Raw genomic sequence first — 17,718 nt, 5'->3', positions numbered from 1 at the left:
CAGGATCACATTAGATCATTGACACAGGGGTGAAAAATGGGTTACAAAATCGTGGGATAAAAAAAAAGATATATAAAAAAAGAAAGGTTGCGGTTATGACAAGATATTGAGTTATTATAATAATTACAACCACTGTTCAGAAGTGCACAGACAGCAATCGGAATGCAGCCTGTTCACAAAATGTAGTGCCACCATGCATGCTCACATACCCTATTGGCCCAACGGAATTTGGTCAACTTCATCTTAATTAAGTTAATTAGTTGTTCCTTTGCTCCGTGACCATTTCTGGCAAAGTTTTGTGTGAATTTGTTGGTGTCGCCGGCATGAGCTAAGAGAACGGGGACAGGCTGCAGTGCCGCAGCTAGCCCTGGTCCAGTGCGTTAGCGAGTCTAGAAAGGCTACACCTTCATACTGTTACCTAGAAACTTGAAAGTGAATGTATTTGAATATGCCGCTTCCCTTTAAGTACTTATCTTTGCAATGGGTTTATAAAATCGTATAGTGGACATACCATGTGTATTGGACCCAGAATTCAAAACATCACAATAAAAAAGTATTGACAAAGTAATGAATACAAGAAATGAATAACTTTTGTTTTACTACCTTTATTGAATACAATGGGTCATATTTTATGACTTTATGTACAGTGACTTGAATTGGAGAACTTATTCAGCAGCTTCTTTTCCCTGTAACAATAGGAATATAAGTTTAGATATTCAACATTCATGAATCTTCCGTTAAATCTTAGTTAAAGATAATCAACATAATGAACCTACTATTGAACATGTATTACCTTGGAGTCACGACTTTTAGCTCTCATCTTGTTGACCTGGGTTTCAGCGATGTCGGCACGTTCTTCAGCTTCCTCCAGCTCATTCTGAACCTTCCTGCACTTGGACAGGTGAACGTTGGCTGCTTCCTCCTACAATATGATAGAGATGGTTCAAAGCCTCAATACTTGAAAAGAACATCTTACAATCATAGTCCAAACAAGACCATTTCAGGGTATTGTAATGTGTGGCCCAAGCAGTATTGTTCATGAGTGACATTCATGTGGTCACATGAATTATCCCCGACAGGTTCTCATTGGAATAGCACAATCATAGCTGTGTTCTTGTTCTTGTTCGGCACCCCAAGCCAAACATTGCAGCTTGGTTATAGGAAACAAAAGCCATTGCTTTCTGTAGTCCATTTTTCCTGAATGTCCCTGAATCACACTGCCTGTGTCTTCAGTATGTGAAGCTTGCCTTTAGTTACAGTAACAGATCAGAGCCTCCACAATGCCCATGAATACATAACTGATTCCCATTACTCCTTAGTTATAGGACAACAACACTCTGCCCATGGCAACCAAATGTATATTTGTCTTACCGCTTCTTCAGCCTGCCTCTTGTAGCCCTTCACCTTCATCTGCAGCTTGTCTACCAGATCCTGAAGCCTGCCAAGATTCTTCTTGTCCTCTTCAGTCTGAAGTGAGAGTGAATTGAGAACATTAGTTTTTCGTCAATGGCGTGATGGTCATTAAAGTGAACATGATAAGATAGTATACCTGGTATGACAGCTCCTTCACTCTCCTCTCGTACTTGCGGACACCTTTAACAGCGTCAGTTCCGCCTCTCTGTGCAGATTCAACCTCTACCTCCAGTTCACGCACCTTCACAATGGAACCATACATTATGAAATAAATTCAGTTTTATTTCATTGACTATAAGCTGTGTTGAAGTAAACCTCATCTTACCCTGCCCTCCAGTTTCTGGAGCTGCTTCTTGCCTCCCTTCATGGCCAGGTTCTCAGCCTCGTCGAGACGGTGCTGCAGGTCCTTGACTGTGACCTCCAGGTTCTTCTTCATCCTCTCCAGGTGAGAGCTGGTGTCCTGCTCCTTCTTCAGCTCCTCAGCCATCATAGCAGCCTGGAAATAATTAAAAAAATGTCCTGCATGTCTTGGTCTCCATGCCATACACAGACAATGAGCACAGACAATAATGTATATTTTAAGCATGCCACAAGGATGTCCAATTATTGTCCTGGTATATTAATATAATAACAAATATAATTAAGTAAGTAAGCAGCGGTTTGTCATCCTAACTTACATCAGTGATGGCTTTCTTGGCCTTATCCTCAGCATTCCTTGCTTCTTGAACAGAGTCGTCCACTTCACCTTGGACCTGGATCAGGTCGGTTTCAAGCTTCTTCTTGGTGTTCAAAAGGCTTGTGTTCTAAAATAAACATTCAGTTTAGCAATGCATGAGCAACAGCAAGTATGCATGACTTGTATGATAAATATGGTGAGAGTTCTTCCATTGACTTACCTGGGAGTGCAACAGGCCAGCGCGTTCACTGGCATCCACTAGCTCTTGTTCAGCCACTTTGCGGCCTCTCTCTGTCTGTTCCACAGCCACTCTCAGCTCCTCGATCTCGGCGACCATGAGGCCGTTCCTACGCTCCACCATGGCAGCTTGTTCCTTACTATCTTCTTGGCCTCTGCAAGCATCGTCAAGGTGCAGTTGGGCATCCTAAAATAAATCACATTTGAGGTGGTCATGTTAAGAGAGACATCAGAATGTGACTTGTTCAGAGCAGTTCCGTTGTTTGAATATGTGTCCAACGACTATGTTTTGCACCTTAAGCGAGCCCTGGACATTCCTAAGCTGCTTCTGGGCCTCAGATGCCTGGCGGTTGGCGTGGCTCAGCTGAACCTCCATCTCGTTCAGGTCTCCCTCCATCTTCTTCTTGATTCTCAGGGCATCGTTTCTGCTCCTGACCTCACCGTCCAGAGTGCTCTGCATGGAGTCGACCACCCTTGCGCTGTTCCTCTTGATCTGCTCCATCTCTTCATCCTTCTCTGCCAGCTTCCTGTCGACCTCACCCTTGATCTGGTTGAGCTCCAGCTGGACACGAAGAATCTTGGACTCCTCGTGCTCCAGAGTACCCTGAAATATAATACAGGATCAAAAGGTTGTAGGATCATACTGTATACTGCTATGCTGTTTGAATGTAACATGTCTTGAAAGAAATGTAAAATATAGACATGCATTGTTGATCTAGGAGCTAAGGTGTCACCTCGGCTTCCTCCAGGGCTGTCTGGATCTCGGACTTCTCTGTCTCTGTCTGCTTCTTGGACTTCTCCAGCTCATGGATGCTCTTTCCAGTCTCACCAATCTGTTCAGTCAGGTCTGAGATCTCCTCTGCACCAAGGTTGAAAAGAATCAATGAGGAACTAACAATCAGCTATTTGTATTTGCATTTGAATAGTGTTCAAGCTTGTTTAACTGTTATTAAAAGAATGATGTAGAGGAAACTCACGTTGCAGGTTCTTGTTCTCACGCTTCATGGTCTCCAGTTGGTCCAGAGACTCCTCGTAAGAGTTCTTCATTTTAAACAACTCAGTGCTGAGAGAACGAGCCTCTTTCTGAGCGCCCTCCAGCTCCGCCTGGCCCTCTTCAAACTTCTGCTTCCATTCTGCCAAGACCTGCAGAGCAGCAGTAATGAAATGTGTCATTTATCACATTTCAAGAAGGCATGCACTATTTTGTTTCAAAATAACGTATGTCAAAGCACCTTATCGAAGTTCCTCTGTTTCTTGTCAAGGTTGGCAGCCAAACTATTGGCCCTCTCCACATCAATCATGAGGTCTTCCACCTCACCCTGGAGTCTTTGCTTGGTTTTCTCCAGAGAGGCGCATTTGGAATTCACAGCCTCGATTTGCTCCTCAGCTTCCTGAAGACGCTGGGCGAGCTTCTTCCTGTTGATCGGTTTTGAATGGAATCAAATTATTGTGAGCAATGTTTTGTTTAGTGTGTGATACCAGTAAACCTATGTTTTGTATAGTGAGTGGTACCTGATGGTGTAAACCACTTACTTAGCCTCCTCCAGCTCCTCAGTGCGTTGGACAGCATCAGTCTCATACTTGCTCCTCCACTGACACACCTCAGCGTTGGCCTTGGACATTCCACGCTGCAGCTCCGCCTTCGCCTCCTGCTCCTCTTCAAACTGTTCCCTCAGAAGGTCACAGTCATGGCGAGCTGATTGCACAGCGTGGGCAAGAGCATTCTTTGCCTGTCAAAAGAAAAATACCCAGATAATGTCAGCTGGATAAAATTACCAAACAAAATAGAATCAGGCCTATTCGTAAGAAAGAAAATAAAAGGCGGTTCCTCATACCTTAACCTCCTCTTCAACGTGTCTCTTCAACTCCTCAATCTGTTGGGTGAAGGCCTGCTTGCCTCTGGTAAGCTGAGAGACCAGAGCTTCTTTCTCCTCAAGTTGACGACCAAACTCACCTAGTTAGACATTCAAATATTAGTTTCAAACATTTAAATAATATTTGTTGAATACATAATCCTTAAATCCGTGTGATAACTGCGGATCAAAGCATTATCTCTAATTATGTAATTAGCTCAAGTGCCATTGACAGACCATGCATGCTAGTGGACTTTATGATGAACATTTACCATTTTCCGTCAACAGTCTAGCTCTTTGAGCTCCAATATCATTTAGCTGGCGAACATTCTCATCACTCTTGGACTTGATTTCACTGAGTTGGTCCTCAAGGGTGCGACACATCTTCTCCAGATTTCCCTGTTGAATAACATTGGACATATTCAATCATTGAAGTAACCTACAATGCATTTCCTAGTTTTTTTGTATTTTGTCAAGAATTTCACACAAGCATTCTATACTACCTTTGCCTTTGCAACAGCTTCCATGTTGCTGGACAGGTCATCGATCTCCATCTTGTATTCACTCTTCTCCTTCTCCAGTTTCTGCTTGACTCTCTGAAGGTTGTCGATCTGCTCGCCCAGCTCTGCGACGCTGTCCGCCTGTTTCTTGCGGAGAGCAGAAGCAGTGGCTTCATGCTGCAGGGTGGACTCTTCAAGGTCACGACGCAGCTTCTGGAACTCAGCCTCGCGCTTCTTATTCATCTCGATCTGAGAAGCGGTGGCTCCGCCGGCCTCCTCCAGCCTCTCGCTGATCTCCTCAAGTTCCCTGGAGAGGTCGGCTCTCTGCTTCTCAACCTTAGCACGAGCAGCACGCTCTGCCTCAATCTCCTCCTCCAGTTCTTCAATACGAGCCTTTCAGATTAAGGAACATATTAAAATATGAATAAACACTTACTTATAATCAATGGTTTTAAAGAAGATTAAAAAAGAAATACCTGGAGTTCTTTGATCTTCTTCTGCAGCTGGGCGCCCAAAGATTGCTCATCCTCAATCTTACTCAGAAGCTGGGCTACTTCAAAGTCCTTCCTGTGGAATACAGTACATCATACATCATATTTTAGTGGTAGTTTTTCTCCGTTGCATTTCATATTGTTATTATTATTAATAATCATTATTATTCATAATAATTATTCATATCGTGGTCCACGTTACTTCTTTATCTTCTCGTCAGACTGTTGTTTGTCGTTCTCCAGATCCATGATGGATTCCTGGGCCAGTTTCAGATCACCCTCAAGCTTTCTCTTGGCTCTCTCGAGGTCCATGCGGAGCTTCTTCTCTTGCTCCAGAGAACCCTCCAACTGCACAACAATATGTTTGTGTTTTTATTCAGTACAACAATATATAGTTCAAAACACCCAATTGACTTGATGTACTGACGTCGTCAACTTGCTGCTCCAGCTTGGTCTTGGCCTTGGTCAGAGTGTTGACTTTGTCTTCCTCTGCCTGCAGGTCGTCCAGGGTCTGCTGATGGGCCTCCTGGAGAGCCTTCTTCTCCTTGGTCAGCTTAGAAAGACCTTCATCTTGGGAGGCCATCTCCTCAGTCAGGTTCTTCACCTAAAGAAGCAGAACAGATTAGTTGTCATGAATGGATCATTATTGTTGTATAACTTGATGAGACGGTCGGCTAGAGTGTATAATGTTGAACCTTGTTTTCAGTGGCGTGTTTCTCCTTCTCCACTTTGGCCAAGGTGAGCTCCAGGTCATCAATGTCCTTCTTGAGCTCAGAGCATTCATCTTCCAGCTTCCTCTTCTTGGCCGTCAGCTCCGCATTGATCTCCTCTTCGTCCTCCAGTCTCTCAGTCGTCTCTTTGAGCTTTGCCTCCAACTGGATCTTACTTTTGATGAGACCCTCACATCTCTCCTCAGCATCATTCAGAGCCTCATCTCCCTGGTTGTCAATGAAAAAGATAAGTGAGTGAACATTTCAGTGTTTGTTCTGGGTGAGATATGAGTTCCAGCTGCTTCCTGGGGGGGGGGGACATTAGTAGACTGAACAAGCTGTTGAAAAAGTCAGACTATCATTGTTAGAGCTTGGACGGTATACGGAAGCGGTGGCGGAGGTGAGGACAAGGAAGAAGCTGGAGGCTATCAACCTCTCTAAAAGGATATACTATGGACTATAGTAGTGGCATTATGCACATACACCCTCCCCCACAAAATAACCACAAATTGGGTCTACATTGTATGATGCCAACGGCCATTCGACGGTCTACTCTGCAAAATACATGGGCAACTTGCAGCCCGGGGGCCACATGTACGTGCCCCCCACCATCACTTAATGCGGCCAGCAGGTTAATATCAGAATACTGATATATTATTGATTTCAGCTATATTTATATAGTACTAAAATGTTCTTCTCTTTATTTAGTTCATGAAGTTAACATAACTATAACTAAATTAAATTAAAATTTCACTTTTCAGGATTCCAATTCAAAAATAGCAAAACATTATTCGGCATTTCAATTAAAATTTCAGCTGTTAAGATTCCAAACATGCAAATATCTTTAATTACTTCCGTCTAAATTAGTAGATTAATTAATGAGTAAACGGTAGTATTCAAATGTTATTGAATATTTTAATGTCCAATGTATTTGTATTTAGTTAACAGTTAACATAACTATAATTATAGTTAGTCACACTGCAACGCGTTTTGAGCTTGTAGATCGGCTATTACTAACAGTAATATGCAATGTGGCCCTCTGGAGCGAGAGTGGAAATATAGTGGCCATCTCCATCGTCAAATTTGCCCACTCCTGGTCTACAATACATATACATTGTACATTAGATAAAAGGTTTAAGATTATAAACGATATTAAATATTAGCAAACATTTCCTGTAAAGTGTAGCTACTTACTGATGCCGATGCTGCTGCAAGGTTATTCTTCTCCTGCACTATAGCCACCAATTTCTCTTCTAGTGACTTCTTGGCGGCCAGGGCAGTGGCCAGGTCAGTCGTCATCTTTTCATAGTTCTCCTTCATGTTCATCAGTTCCTTCTCAGTCTCAGCGCTTTGCAGAAGAGGCTTGATCTTGTAGTAGACCTTCATCCATGGCCAGTGTTTCACACTGACGAATGAGCGGAGGTTGAACTGGATGGTGTAGACGGCCTCTCTGTGGAAAACAGTGGATCATGACTGAGGATCCCCCTGAGCTGCAGATCTAGTTTCCATGAAATATGACTGCAGGGCGTAATTATTATAGCTTATTGTGTCATTATTATTAATATTGTTGTTGTCGTTATTGCTGTTGTTTCCCCCGGCAATGTGCTCCACCCAAGAGCCTGGTTCTGCTTGAGGTTTCTTCCTTTTAAGGGGATAGAGTTTTTTCCTTGCCAACATCACCAAAATCTTGCTTAACAATCTTTGCTATTGTATTACTAGTGAGTGTGACTTTACATTTATTTTATTAAACAGCAATGACAACACAATATTAAGTACAACATGACACATTGTACTTAATATTGAATTGGTGTTTTCAAAGTACCTTCTAACCATCATCTTGGAAAACTCCTTCCTCATGAGGTAAGCTCTTGCGAGAGCCTGAGTCATGCCGACCAGAGCAGCCAGCTTTTCATCTCGCATCTCCTCAAGGACACCCAGCAGACCAGCTTTGAAGAACACCTGAATAATGTTACAAACACTGTAACTAAACAACCGTAAGATCGACTTTTAATGCTCTCTGGATAACGTTAAATCAGATTTGCAGTGCGCTTAACTTGTATACTCATCATGAGGTACAGTGTGTTTACCTTGGTGTGTCCAAAGCGGTAATCATCAACGGGAACATCAATGGACCCAAGCAGCTTCTCAGAGGCCTTCTTGTTGTCCATGAACGAGCCCTCGGGACATGCCGCGGCATTCAGTACTTTGTACCTGTTTTGTAAAAGAGGGTCATTTTGCATATGGGTTCGGAACTAAAAGCTCAGTTGAAGGCGTTCTATCAGGCTGTGTTACGGCCTGGTATGGAAACTACTGCCCGAGAAAAGATAAGCCTACAGCGAGTAGTGCGATCGGCAGGGCACATCATGGGAGGCCAGCTGCCCGCACTCCAGGAACTGTAGAAAAAGCGGTGTGTAGTCAAAGCATCATCAAGGACAAGCCCCACCGAAGTCACACACAAACTGTTCAACCCTCTACTACAACGACCGTGGCCGGGCAAGGGGCCTTGCCGCAGTATCAAGAGCATCACCACCAGGTTCATGAACAGTTTTCAGGCATGAGTCTTGTTCAGCAGCCTGATGACAGGGGTGTCATCAGGCTGCTGGAATATAGTGACTTGGTCTTAGCTCTTCCTTGGACACCCGTGGATTATACCAGGGACAAGGGTCTTTTCTTTGCTCTTCCTCATGGACCTACTGTACTTGCAGATTATACCACTGTCTGTCAGTCAATCAACTTTATGCGGATTGCGGTTGACACACACTGTCATTTTGCACCTTCATGCCATTTCTGTGTTTTTTCTAGCACCTTAAAGGACCACTTCACCACTTTTCAACCTATCTTCATATAATAGGTCCTCACTAATAATCATGAAAAAATGGCACGATTGTTTTCTACTCAGTCTGTGTCTCATAGGACGGCTGTGGGCAGTTTAGAAACCGTCTTCCATCGATGATGTCACTGGAAGACGGTTTCTGAACTGCCCACAGCCCTCCTATGAGACACAGACCGAGTAGAAAAATAATTGTGCCATTCTTTCATGATTATTAGTGAGGACCTATTATATGAAGATGGGTTGAAAAGTAGTGAAGTGGTCCTTTAACTAACATCCATAATGCACAGCATATCTGCTGCTATGCTCACGTGCCTGCAGCCTTTATAGTTTATCTCTGGTACTATATGTAGATATTTGTGTTAATCTGCTTTCCCACTTGCCCCCTCCCCCCTTTCTTCTTCCCCTTCTTTCCTTTTCTTATGGAAATAATGATACGATGGTAAATATATAATTTTTTATACACTTTTTTTTACCTTGTAAACCTGTGATGTGACAATAAAGCAGTCTGAAAAAAGAATGAATACCTCTGCTTGAAGTCAGCATAGGGGATCCTGCTGGGGAAGCCCTTTCTACAGATCCTGATGCCCTCCAGCACACCGTTACACCTCAGCTGGTGGATGACCAGGAAGTTCTCCATCAGGCCTGTAAAGATGTTGCGTCATTATTACTAAATAGTTACACACTGACCACCTCACTGTCATTGTTTAAATGGCTATTTTCTGTGTTTACCTGGAGTCTTGGTCTCGTTGGGATTCATATAATATAATTATTGTCTCCACCAGGCCGAAGGCATGGGGAGAGAGTATGTTTTGCACTTCGTCCCTGTGCCCGTGTGTGTGTGTGTGTGTGTGTGTGTGTGTGTGTGTGTGTGTGTGTGTGTGTGTCCGTCCGTCCGTCCGTCCACTAAACTCCGGCACCGTTAACCTGGTCAATGCCAAATTTTGCACACACTCCCTGGATGCCAACGAACCTCTGGCCCAAATTTTCCAGAATGGCCTGATTATATCACCACCAGGAGGCCAACATTTGAAAAACATTTTTTTTATATTACTCCTCCAGATTCTGTCCAAAAATCCTTCAAATCGTTACACACTATCTCTATAGTCATGTGTTCAAGCCGGATCTGTCCGATATTTCATATTCCATCCTAATTGGCTAACATTGGCTTTCAAAGTTGGCAGGATTGGCCCGTTTTGAACAAAAAGCCTCAAATCATGCAGGTGGATTTTTGCAAAACACATTTCTTTGGTGCAAAATGCCTCAAATCATGAACACAGCATGCAATTTACGTGAAATCTTTCACATACTTTCCTACTAGGCTGAGGAATATATCACACCCTTTTCACATTGGCCTGTTATATCGCCACCAACAGGTGGATTTTTGCAAAACTCATTAATGGAACAAAATGCCTCAAATCATCCAATTGCCATCAAAGGCAAGAATTTCACATTGGCCTATTATAGCGCCACCAGGAGGCCACAACCTGACCTGCCCTCGTGGAGACCTGTGACCAGAGGGGCACTTTATCTAGTTATATATTTTCTGTGTTTACCTGGAACCTTGGTCTCGTTGGGGATCAGGCAACGCACAAAGTGAGGATGAGTGCTCCTCAAGTTGGTCATCAGCATCCCCAAGTTTGCCTATTGAGACATAAAAGAGCCAATTAGGCTTATTATTAGTAAAACTTGATTACAATATTGAACTTTTCTCTCCACTACAATTATTAAACATACATGGATATAATGTTGATAATAATGAATAAATATTCGTACCCTGAAAGCACTAGACACAGTCTGCATGGAACCACCCTTCTTCTTACCTCCCTTCTTTGTCGTATCTGTTTATATTAGTTGGAATCATGATTTATCATTAGTTATACAGAATGATAACAGTATTCATTTAACAATACCTTTAGGCTCAGGTGGATAGAACACACATATTATATTATTATATTAATAAACATACCTTCAGGCTCAGGTGGGGGATAGAACAGGGATAGCAGTTTACATGAAGACTTCTGGTACAGCTGAATGACAGAGTCGTTAAGAGGATCTTTGTTCTTGTCCAGCCAGCCTGTGATGCTGTAGTCCACCGTTCCAGCATAGTGGACCAGGGAGAAGTGAGCCTCGCCCTTGCCTTTGCCGGGCTTGGGCTTCTCAAAGGCCTTGTTCTTTCCCAGATGCGCTAAAAGCAGCGCCTCTGCGAAGGATTTGTCTGTAGCCTTCGGGAACATGCACTGCTCTTCAAGGATGGAGAAGATGCCCAAAGGCTTTGGAAAGGAAACAAAACAGACAAATCAACAAAAACATAGTGCCATTGACAAAAAACAACATTTACATCATGTCCATTAAAGCACAAAATAATAGTATACCTTCTCAAGGAACGCAATGCTGACAGACAAGTCTATGACAATACATAATATAATATGCAATAATAATAATAATAATAATCCTCCTCAATCAGCTCAATGAGACAGCCAAGTCCATGTACCTACCTTCTCAATGAGCTCAATGCAGATAGCCAAGTCCATGCCGAAGTCAACGAGATCCCAGGGAATTCCTTCTTTCAGGTACTCTTCTTGTTCCAGGACAAACATGGTATGGTTGAAAAACTGTTGCAGTTTCTCATTGGTGAAGTTGATGCACAGCTGCTCCAGGGTGTTGAACTGTGAGTGGAGTGGACATTTCATTAGCCCAATCTCTTGTAATTGTGTAATTGTGAAAAAAAGAATAAGTCCCCCATTTAAAACAAGTCTTTACTTACATCAAAGATTTCAAAACCAGCGATGTCCAGCACACCAATGTAGAAGTTTCTCTGCTGCTTGGTGTCCAGCATCTCGTTGATCCTAATGACCATCCAGAAGAACTGCTTCTCATAGATGGACTTGGCCAAGGCACCGACTGAGTTCATTACCTAAGGAAATAGGAACATTATTAGTAGGGGTGTGAATTACACAATTTACAAACTGCAATTTAGACATTTAGCAGACGCTCTAAATCCAGTGTGATGTACAGTAAGCAAGTAAAACAACATTGAATGCATAGAAATAGTAATCTAGGATCGGTAAACCAAGAAACTATCATCAGTCTTGAAACTATAGGCTACACACTAGATGCCAGGTCTACAAAATTAACCTGGCATCTGTCTACATAACATGCTATCAAAATAACATTTTAGCCTTTACATAAGCCTGTAATGTTGTCAAGGCTAGGGCAAGTGCTACGGGCTAAAGTGGAGTCTTCAGATTTCGGCGGAGGATTTGGAGTGAGTCTGCAGTTCTAACTGCAATAGGGAGTTCACAGTTTGGGAGCCAGAAGAGAGAAGAGTCTGTCCCGGGTGTTTTAGGGAAGATTCTGACAGCTTCCCTGTGTTAGCTGATCTGGGTGAGTGGGAGGGGTACTACTCACCTGTGGCACAGTCTGGCCCTTGGTCACAAACTCGTTTCCCACTTTCACTCTGGGGTAGCAATATGCCTTAAGCATGTCTCCTGAGTTCAGACCCATCAGGTAGCAGATCTTGTCAGCCTCTGAAATATTCATACAATTTGCCATTTATAATTTAGGCATTTAGCAAACACTCCAGAGAGTGACTTACAGTACGGAAGTTAAACGCAAGGCACGTCAAATTAATGCGTAGAGATAGTAACACAGGAAATCCAAACAATCAGTCTAAGTGTGACAATTGATTTGTAATATGAGTAAATTCAATACGCGTGACAAAGTCAGCATTATTTCATTTCATTCCTCTCACCCTCTGTGCCATCTGGCTCCGCCTGCTCCTCACGCTGCTTCTGCTTGAACTTCATGACTCCATGATGCATCACTGCACCGGTGAACTTGTAGATGTAATGCTTCTCCTCCTTGTTGAAGCCCAGGATGTCAATAGCATCCTGATGGAAATAAGCAGAGACGAGATTAAGCATTAGATTAACAAACATCCTTTAAAACGGTCTACAACTCAACAGTCAACAAACCAACATACTGCATAGGGTGTCTGCACATTTCTGAAGTGACTTTTAAGAAGACCTTTCAATACCTAAACATTTAAAGACCATTACTGCGTCAAAATAAAAGTAAATGAACAAACTAAATGCAATGCAAAGTAAAAATAGGATTATTTTGGGAGGTGTTGTAGAAAAGACATTGTGCAGAGCAACTGACTGTGCAGTGCACAGTGAGCAGTAGGAAGACTCACGTCAGTAGCCATCAGCTCCACTTTGTCGTCGATGCTGGCCACAGTGATCTGACCCATGCTGATCAACGGGAAGTCATAGGGGTTGGTGGTGATCAGACACATATCTGAAAAGGCATTACAAAGCTAGGGTGAGCATGTGTTTTTATTCATTTATTTATGTTCTCACTGCATCATCAGTCATTCCATTTACCAATAATCTCAGGTATGTGGGCTGTCATCATCTGGAAAAAGATGTGGTAACCTCTCTCTAGAGGAAGCTGGTAGGTCACTCTGGACTTCTCCAGCAGATCTATATGGGTTGTACATAACTCTTAATAATATACATGGGTTGTACATAACTCATAATAATACTAATAATAATAATCTACATGGAGGAATATACAATTTATCATCTGTGAACTTCATACTTACATGTCTCAATATCAGCACTGGCCAATTTACCCGCATTGTTGAAATGGATTCTGATGAATTTACCCTGTTTGATACGGCACAATTGGTTGCATCCCTCTACATTGTGGAATTATTGCAGATTTTCTCATAAAATTACATTATTTTACACTTACAAAGCGAGAGGAGTTGTCATTCCTCACAGTCTTGGCATTACCATAGGCCTCCAGCAAGGGATTGGCTGCAATAATCTGATCCTCCAGTGACCCCTAGAATGTTTTAGACATCGCCCAGTTTAGAATTAGCTCCGAATTCTTTTAAATTGAATTGCTATATTGCATATAAATGCTTTATGTTCCAAAACATGTATTTGTTAAAGTTAAAAACATACAATATACCTTGATTTTACCGCTATCAGCCGCCGATTTCTCTCCAGAGGCAGTTGCAGCTGTTGCAAAGTACTGGATGACACGCTTGGTGTTCACAGTCTTTCCAGCACCGGATTCTCCACTGGTTATAAATGCATACATTCAGAGAAATGCACTTGCAATTTGTGTACTGTACAATGTTCTTTTTTTTAATGCCTACATAATACTATTATAGTATAGATGATGGAAACTTACGTGATCAGGACAGACTGGTTCTCTTTATCTGTAAAATGTAAAGCAAAACTTTTAGTCATGGATACAGCCCAAAACCATTATAGTTCTGCATTTGTTTACATTGTCCTGACTAGTACGTACCCATCAGCATGAACTGAAAGGCGTTGTCAGAGACAGAGAAGATGTGGGGTGGAGCCTCAATACGCTTCTTGCCTCTGTAGGCATTCACAACCTCCTGGTCGTACACTGGGAGCCACTTGTAGGGGTTCACAGTTGCACAGAACAAACCAGAGTATGTCTGAAGGGGAGAAGAGAGAGAACATTATCATACAACATATGACAACATATATAGCACTGACTATGCCACATATCTGTGACAACTGATTACAGTCACGAGTTGCAAGTGGCATGAACTAAGGAGCAAGTTAATTTCTATGGTTTTCACTTGGTGAAATAGGTGAAATAGTGTATTGCTCTCAGCGTGTAGAAAAGCTTACATAGATCATCCATGCTGCATAACGCTCTTTGAGGTTATACAGGACAGAGGCTTCAATGAGGTGGGTCATCATGGCCATGTGTAGTGTGTACTGTACTGTACTGTACTGTACTGTACTGTACTGTACTTACATAGATCATCCAGGCTGCATAACGCTCTTTGAGGTTATACAGGACAGAGGCTTCACTGAGGTAGGTCATCATGGCCATGTCCTCAATCTTGTCATACTTGGGAGGGTTCATAGGGCTCACGTCCGCCTCAGGGACAGTTCTTGTCTAAGAAATGTAAAAAAAAAAAACGACAACAAACACACAACTTCAGAATGTATTCTGATTACAATTGTACTATGCTGCCACTATACTTGATTTTAGATACAGCTCTACTTACGTCCTTCTTTTCTCCTATCGTTTCCACGGTGACATTGCCACCCTCCTTACTGAGGATTTTACACTTGACGTAGAGCTCCGCCTTATCGGCCACATATGCTGCCGATTTGGCATCAAAGGGCGCAGTTTGGGCTTCAAGTCTCTCCCTCTCTGGTTTACGGAGATATATGGCGGCTTTGCCATATTGCTCCATCTCAGCGTCCGTACTCATTGTGGCGGCTTTCTGTAGACGGACAAATAGATGCAGGCGTTGATGCCTTTTCTGACTGGAGATCTGAGCAGATGGGCCTAATTATAGGACTACTGTATGTATAAGGACTATATTCTTATAGTATAGTTTTGGAGAAAATAAATATATATATACTTACTTTTCCCTCCTACCAAGCAGTGAAACCTTGTGAGTAACCCCTAAGTGTGGAAAACAACACTTCATTTTGAGGACATTAACATGAAGGATTTAATACAATTTATATTCATAATTTAAATTGGATTATATGAATCCTAATGTTCATTCTTGCTGCCACACACCACTTTGTAAGAGAGGCATTTTAAAATGTCTCATTTGGTTCCATATCTGAAAAGAGTGATCCATTTCAATATTTTCATTCTGTTTGTTTGTTTATTCTTAATTCTTAAAAGTTATTATAGCCATGTTTCTTGTTTTAGTTTTCTTTTTACTGAAGGAATGCTAGATTTCTTTATTACACTTTTATTTTACAGACTAGCCAATCTGTACTCAAGTAAAACTATTGTTACTTTAAAATAATAATACGGTAACTCTAATAGATGTAAAAGTACTCTTCCAAAGAAGTACTTGATTAAGAGTAAGAAAGTATCTGGTATAAAACACATACAATGCAAATTATTATTTAAATAATCGTAACATCAGAATAGAAATGAACGAACAAAAGCAAATTCCAATCTGGCCTAAACCCATATCACTATAAATAAAATAATACACAATCAATCATTTAAATCTCTACAATAGAACATAAATCATGCTGCATGTGTAACCATGGTTCATAGCTACTGTATGTGGCACTATGCATTGAATAATGCTAAAAATGAATAGCTGGCATGTCTGTACATGACTAACATCACTAAAACATTTATATGACTATGATGGACACAGATTATAAAGTCTCACTCACCAGCAAATGGAACGTTGCACTCCTCTGCAATGGGTTCATGTCAACCATCCCAGCATGCTTATATTAGGTGTTAATTGCAGGATATGCAGAAAGTAAAAGTAGGAGTTGCTTCCTGCATATAGGGTTTTATGTCGATGCCAGTGGCTATAGTATACAAATAGTATTGGCAGGGTGGTAGGGTGCTGGGTTTCTGCATGGTAAAGTCATTACATTACTGCCCGTCTTGTCAGATACATTTGCTGATGGTCTATAGTTACGATGTCTCCGCCAACTTCTTACATAGATTGTGGATTACATTCACACACACACACACACACACACACACACACACACACACACACACACACACACACACACACACACACACACACACACACACACACACACACACACACACACACACTAGGGTGACCAGATCCAAACTGTTAATTTGAGGGACAGAATTATCGCTTGTGTGGGACAAGTGTCACACTTGTCACACACAAGCGATACTGGAGTACCGGGTTAGCAACTTACTACTTGAGTTGCTATTAAATGCCTTGATGTCATATTCGACCATAGGCCTATTGGCATTTATAAACTCCTCTTTTATGCCATTTTTAACAGGCTTAAAAACACATCTTGCAGGAAGAGACAATGAGAGAGCTTTACAACAGAAGGCCAACTATTAGGGGACTAACTATTAGAGCATTTATTTTGAACACTGATGCCTGCCAGTCACAATGTGGGACAGGGTCTCAATTTGTGGGACGCCTGAAAAGTCTTGGAAATGAGGGACTGTCTCATGCAAAGAGGGACATCTGGTCACCCTAACACACACACACACACACACACACACACACACACACACACACACACACACACACACACACACACACACACACACACACACACACACACACACACACACACCAATGGCAGAGTCTTGCTCAAGGACACTTTGACACTAACTCTGGGGGAGCCCGGGTTCGAACCGGGAACCTTGCTGTAGCCCCGGAGACCGCAGGCGTTAATTAATACTTATAATAATAATAATTATTATTATTTGTTAATATTCAGTGGTAAATAAGGTAAATAAGTTAGTAGGCTACTCAAATACTGTGCTTGAGTATAGTATGGTAGGCCTATATAGGCTAGTTGTCATTTTACTTGATACTTCATACTTCCCCCCCCCAACTGCATTTCAGGAGGAAAGTCACTACATTTGTAACATTTGTCATCTTCAGTTACGTTTATGTTTATGCGTTGGTGTTTTTATAGTCCAGATGAGATTAATGAGTTGTTAACTGCTCCAACAAATAGTCTGGCACTGATTTCACGGGACTTGCTACACTGTAGGGCCGGGCACCGTCACTTAATCCTTTACTGGCCCGTAACTTTATTTCCATTCCTTGTACTCATCACATTTAATTTTAGCATTATAAATGCATTTATTAGCAGACTCAGTGACAGATAATTGCACTGCACACAGCCTCACACAGCTGACAACATAAGGTTGCTGACTAACTGTCACAGCTTGCCTATATCAAATCAAACATGCAGATACTTGAGTAAGTTAAGTGACAACCAAAATCTAGTGGGTTTAATGAATAGACTGTGGTCAGGACTGAACACAGTAGCTGGGCAACTAAAAATAATGTGTGTGTGTGTGTGTGTGTGTGTGTGTGCGTGCGTTTGCGTGTGCGTGTGTGTTGTCCTTAGGACCCCAGGGTTCTCTCTGGTGGTACAGGGTAAAGTTTCCGCGCCTCGCTGCAGAGACTAGGGTTTCAAATCCTCCACGGATAACAA

The 17,718-nt window shown here is 42.1% G+C and overlaps 1 protein-coding gene across 2 annotated transcripts; it reads right to left on the bottom strand.

Moving 5' to 3' along the window:
* Nucleotides 1-585: 585 nt before the first annotated feature.
* LOC310875385 (myosin heavy chain, fast skeletal muscle-like) lies at nucleotides 586-15,975 on the bottom strand (the record flags this gene model as incomplete). 2 transcript variants are annotated; one of them, XM_083788594.1, is made up of 41 exons in its annotated part: nucleotides 586-686; nucleotides 794-922; nucleotides 1,372-1,467; nucleotides 1,550-1,654; nucleotides 1,739-1,909; nucleotides 2,091-2,216; nucleotides 2,310-2,513; nucleotides 2,622-2,930; nucleotides 3,061-3,185; nucleotides 3,304-3,469; nucleotides 3,559-3,742; nucleotides 3,860-4,056; nucleotides 4,162-4,280; nucleotides 4,452-4,578; nucleotides 4,683-5,072; nucleotides 5,156-5,246; nucleotides 5,373-5,518; nucleotides 5,598-5,774; nucleotides 5,866-6,108; nucleotides 7,075-7,330; nucleotides 7,703-7,839; nucleotides 7,968-8,091; nucleotides 9,238-9,355; nucleotides 10,267-10,354; nucleotides 10,487-10,551; nucleotides 10,680-10,983; nucleotides 11,209-11,379; nucleotides 11,478-11,627; nucleotides 12,122-12,240; nucleotides 12,465-12,603; nucleotides 12,909-13,012; nucleotides 13,099-13,197; nucleotides 13,320-13,383; nucleotides 13,472-13,564; nucleotides 13,694-13,805; nucleotides 13,919-13,946; nucleotides 14,039-14,195; nucleotides 14,525-14,668; nucleotides 14,781-15,002; nucleotides 15,148-15,187; nucleotides 15,931-15,975. In XM_083788594.1, 39 exons carry the CDS (start codon nucleotides 14,988-14,990, stop codon nucleotides 666-668), a joined length of 5,808 nt encoding a protein of 1,935 aa, XP_083644720.1. In that variant the 3' UTR covers nucleotides 586-665. The 2 variants fall into 2 exon arrangements, with proteins under 2 accessions (XP_083644720.1, XP_083644721.1); XM_083788595.1 differs by lacking the exons at nucleotides 14,525-14,668; nucleotides 14,781-15,002; nucleotides 15,148-15,187; nucleotides 15,931-15,975 and adding an exon at nucleotides 14,395-14,463.
* Between the last annotated feature and the right edge of the window lie 1,743 nt (nucleotides 15,976-17,718).

The sequence above is a fragment of the Protomyctophum parallelum genome (genome assembly GCF_964188405.1).
Source record: "Protomyctophum parallelum genome assembly, chromosome: 18".
NCBI classification, from domain to species: domain Eukaryota; kingdom Metazoa; phylum Chordata; class Actinopteri; order Myctophiformes; family Myctophidae; genus Protomyctophum; species Protomyctophum parallelum.
The sequence above is the reverse complement of the archived record's forward strand: the minus strand, read 5'-3'. Positions and strand labels throughout refer to the sequence as shown.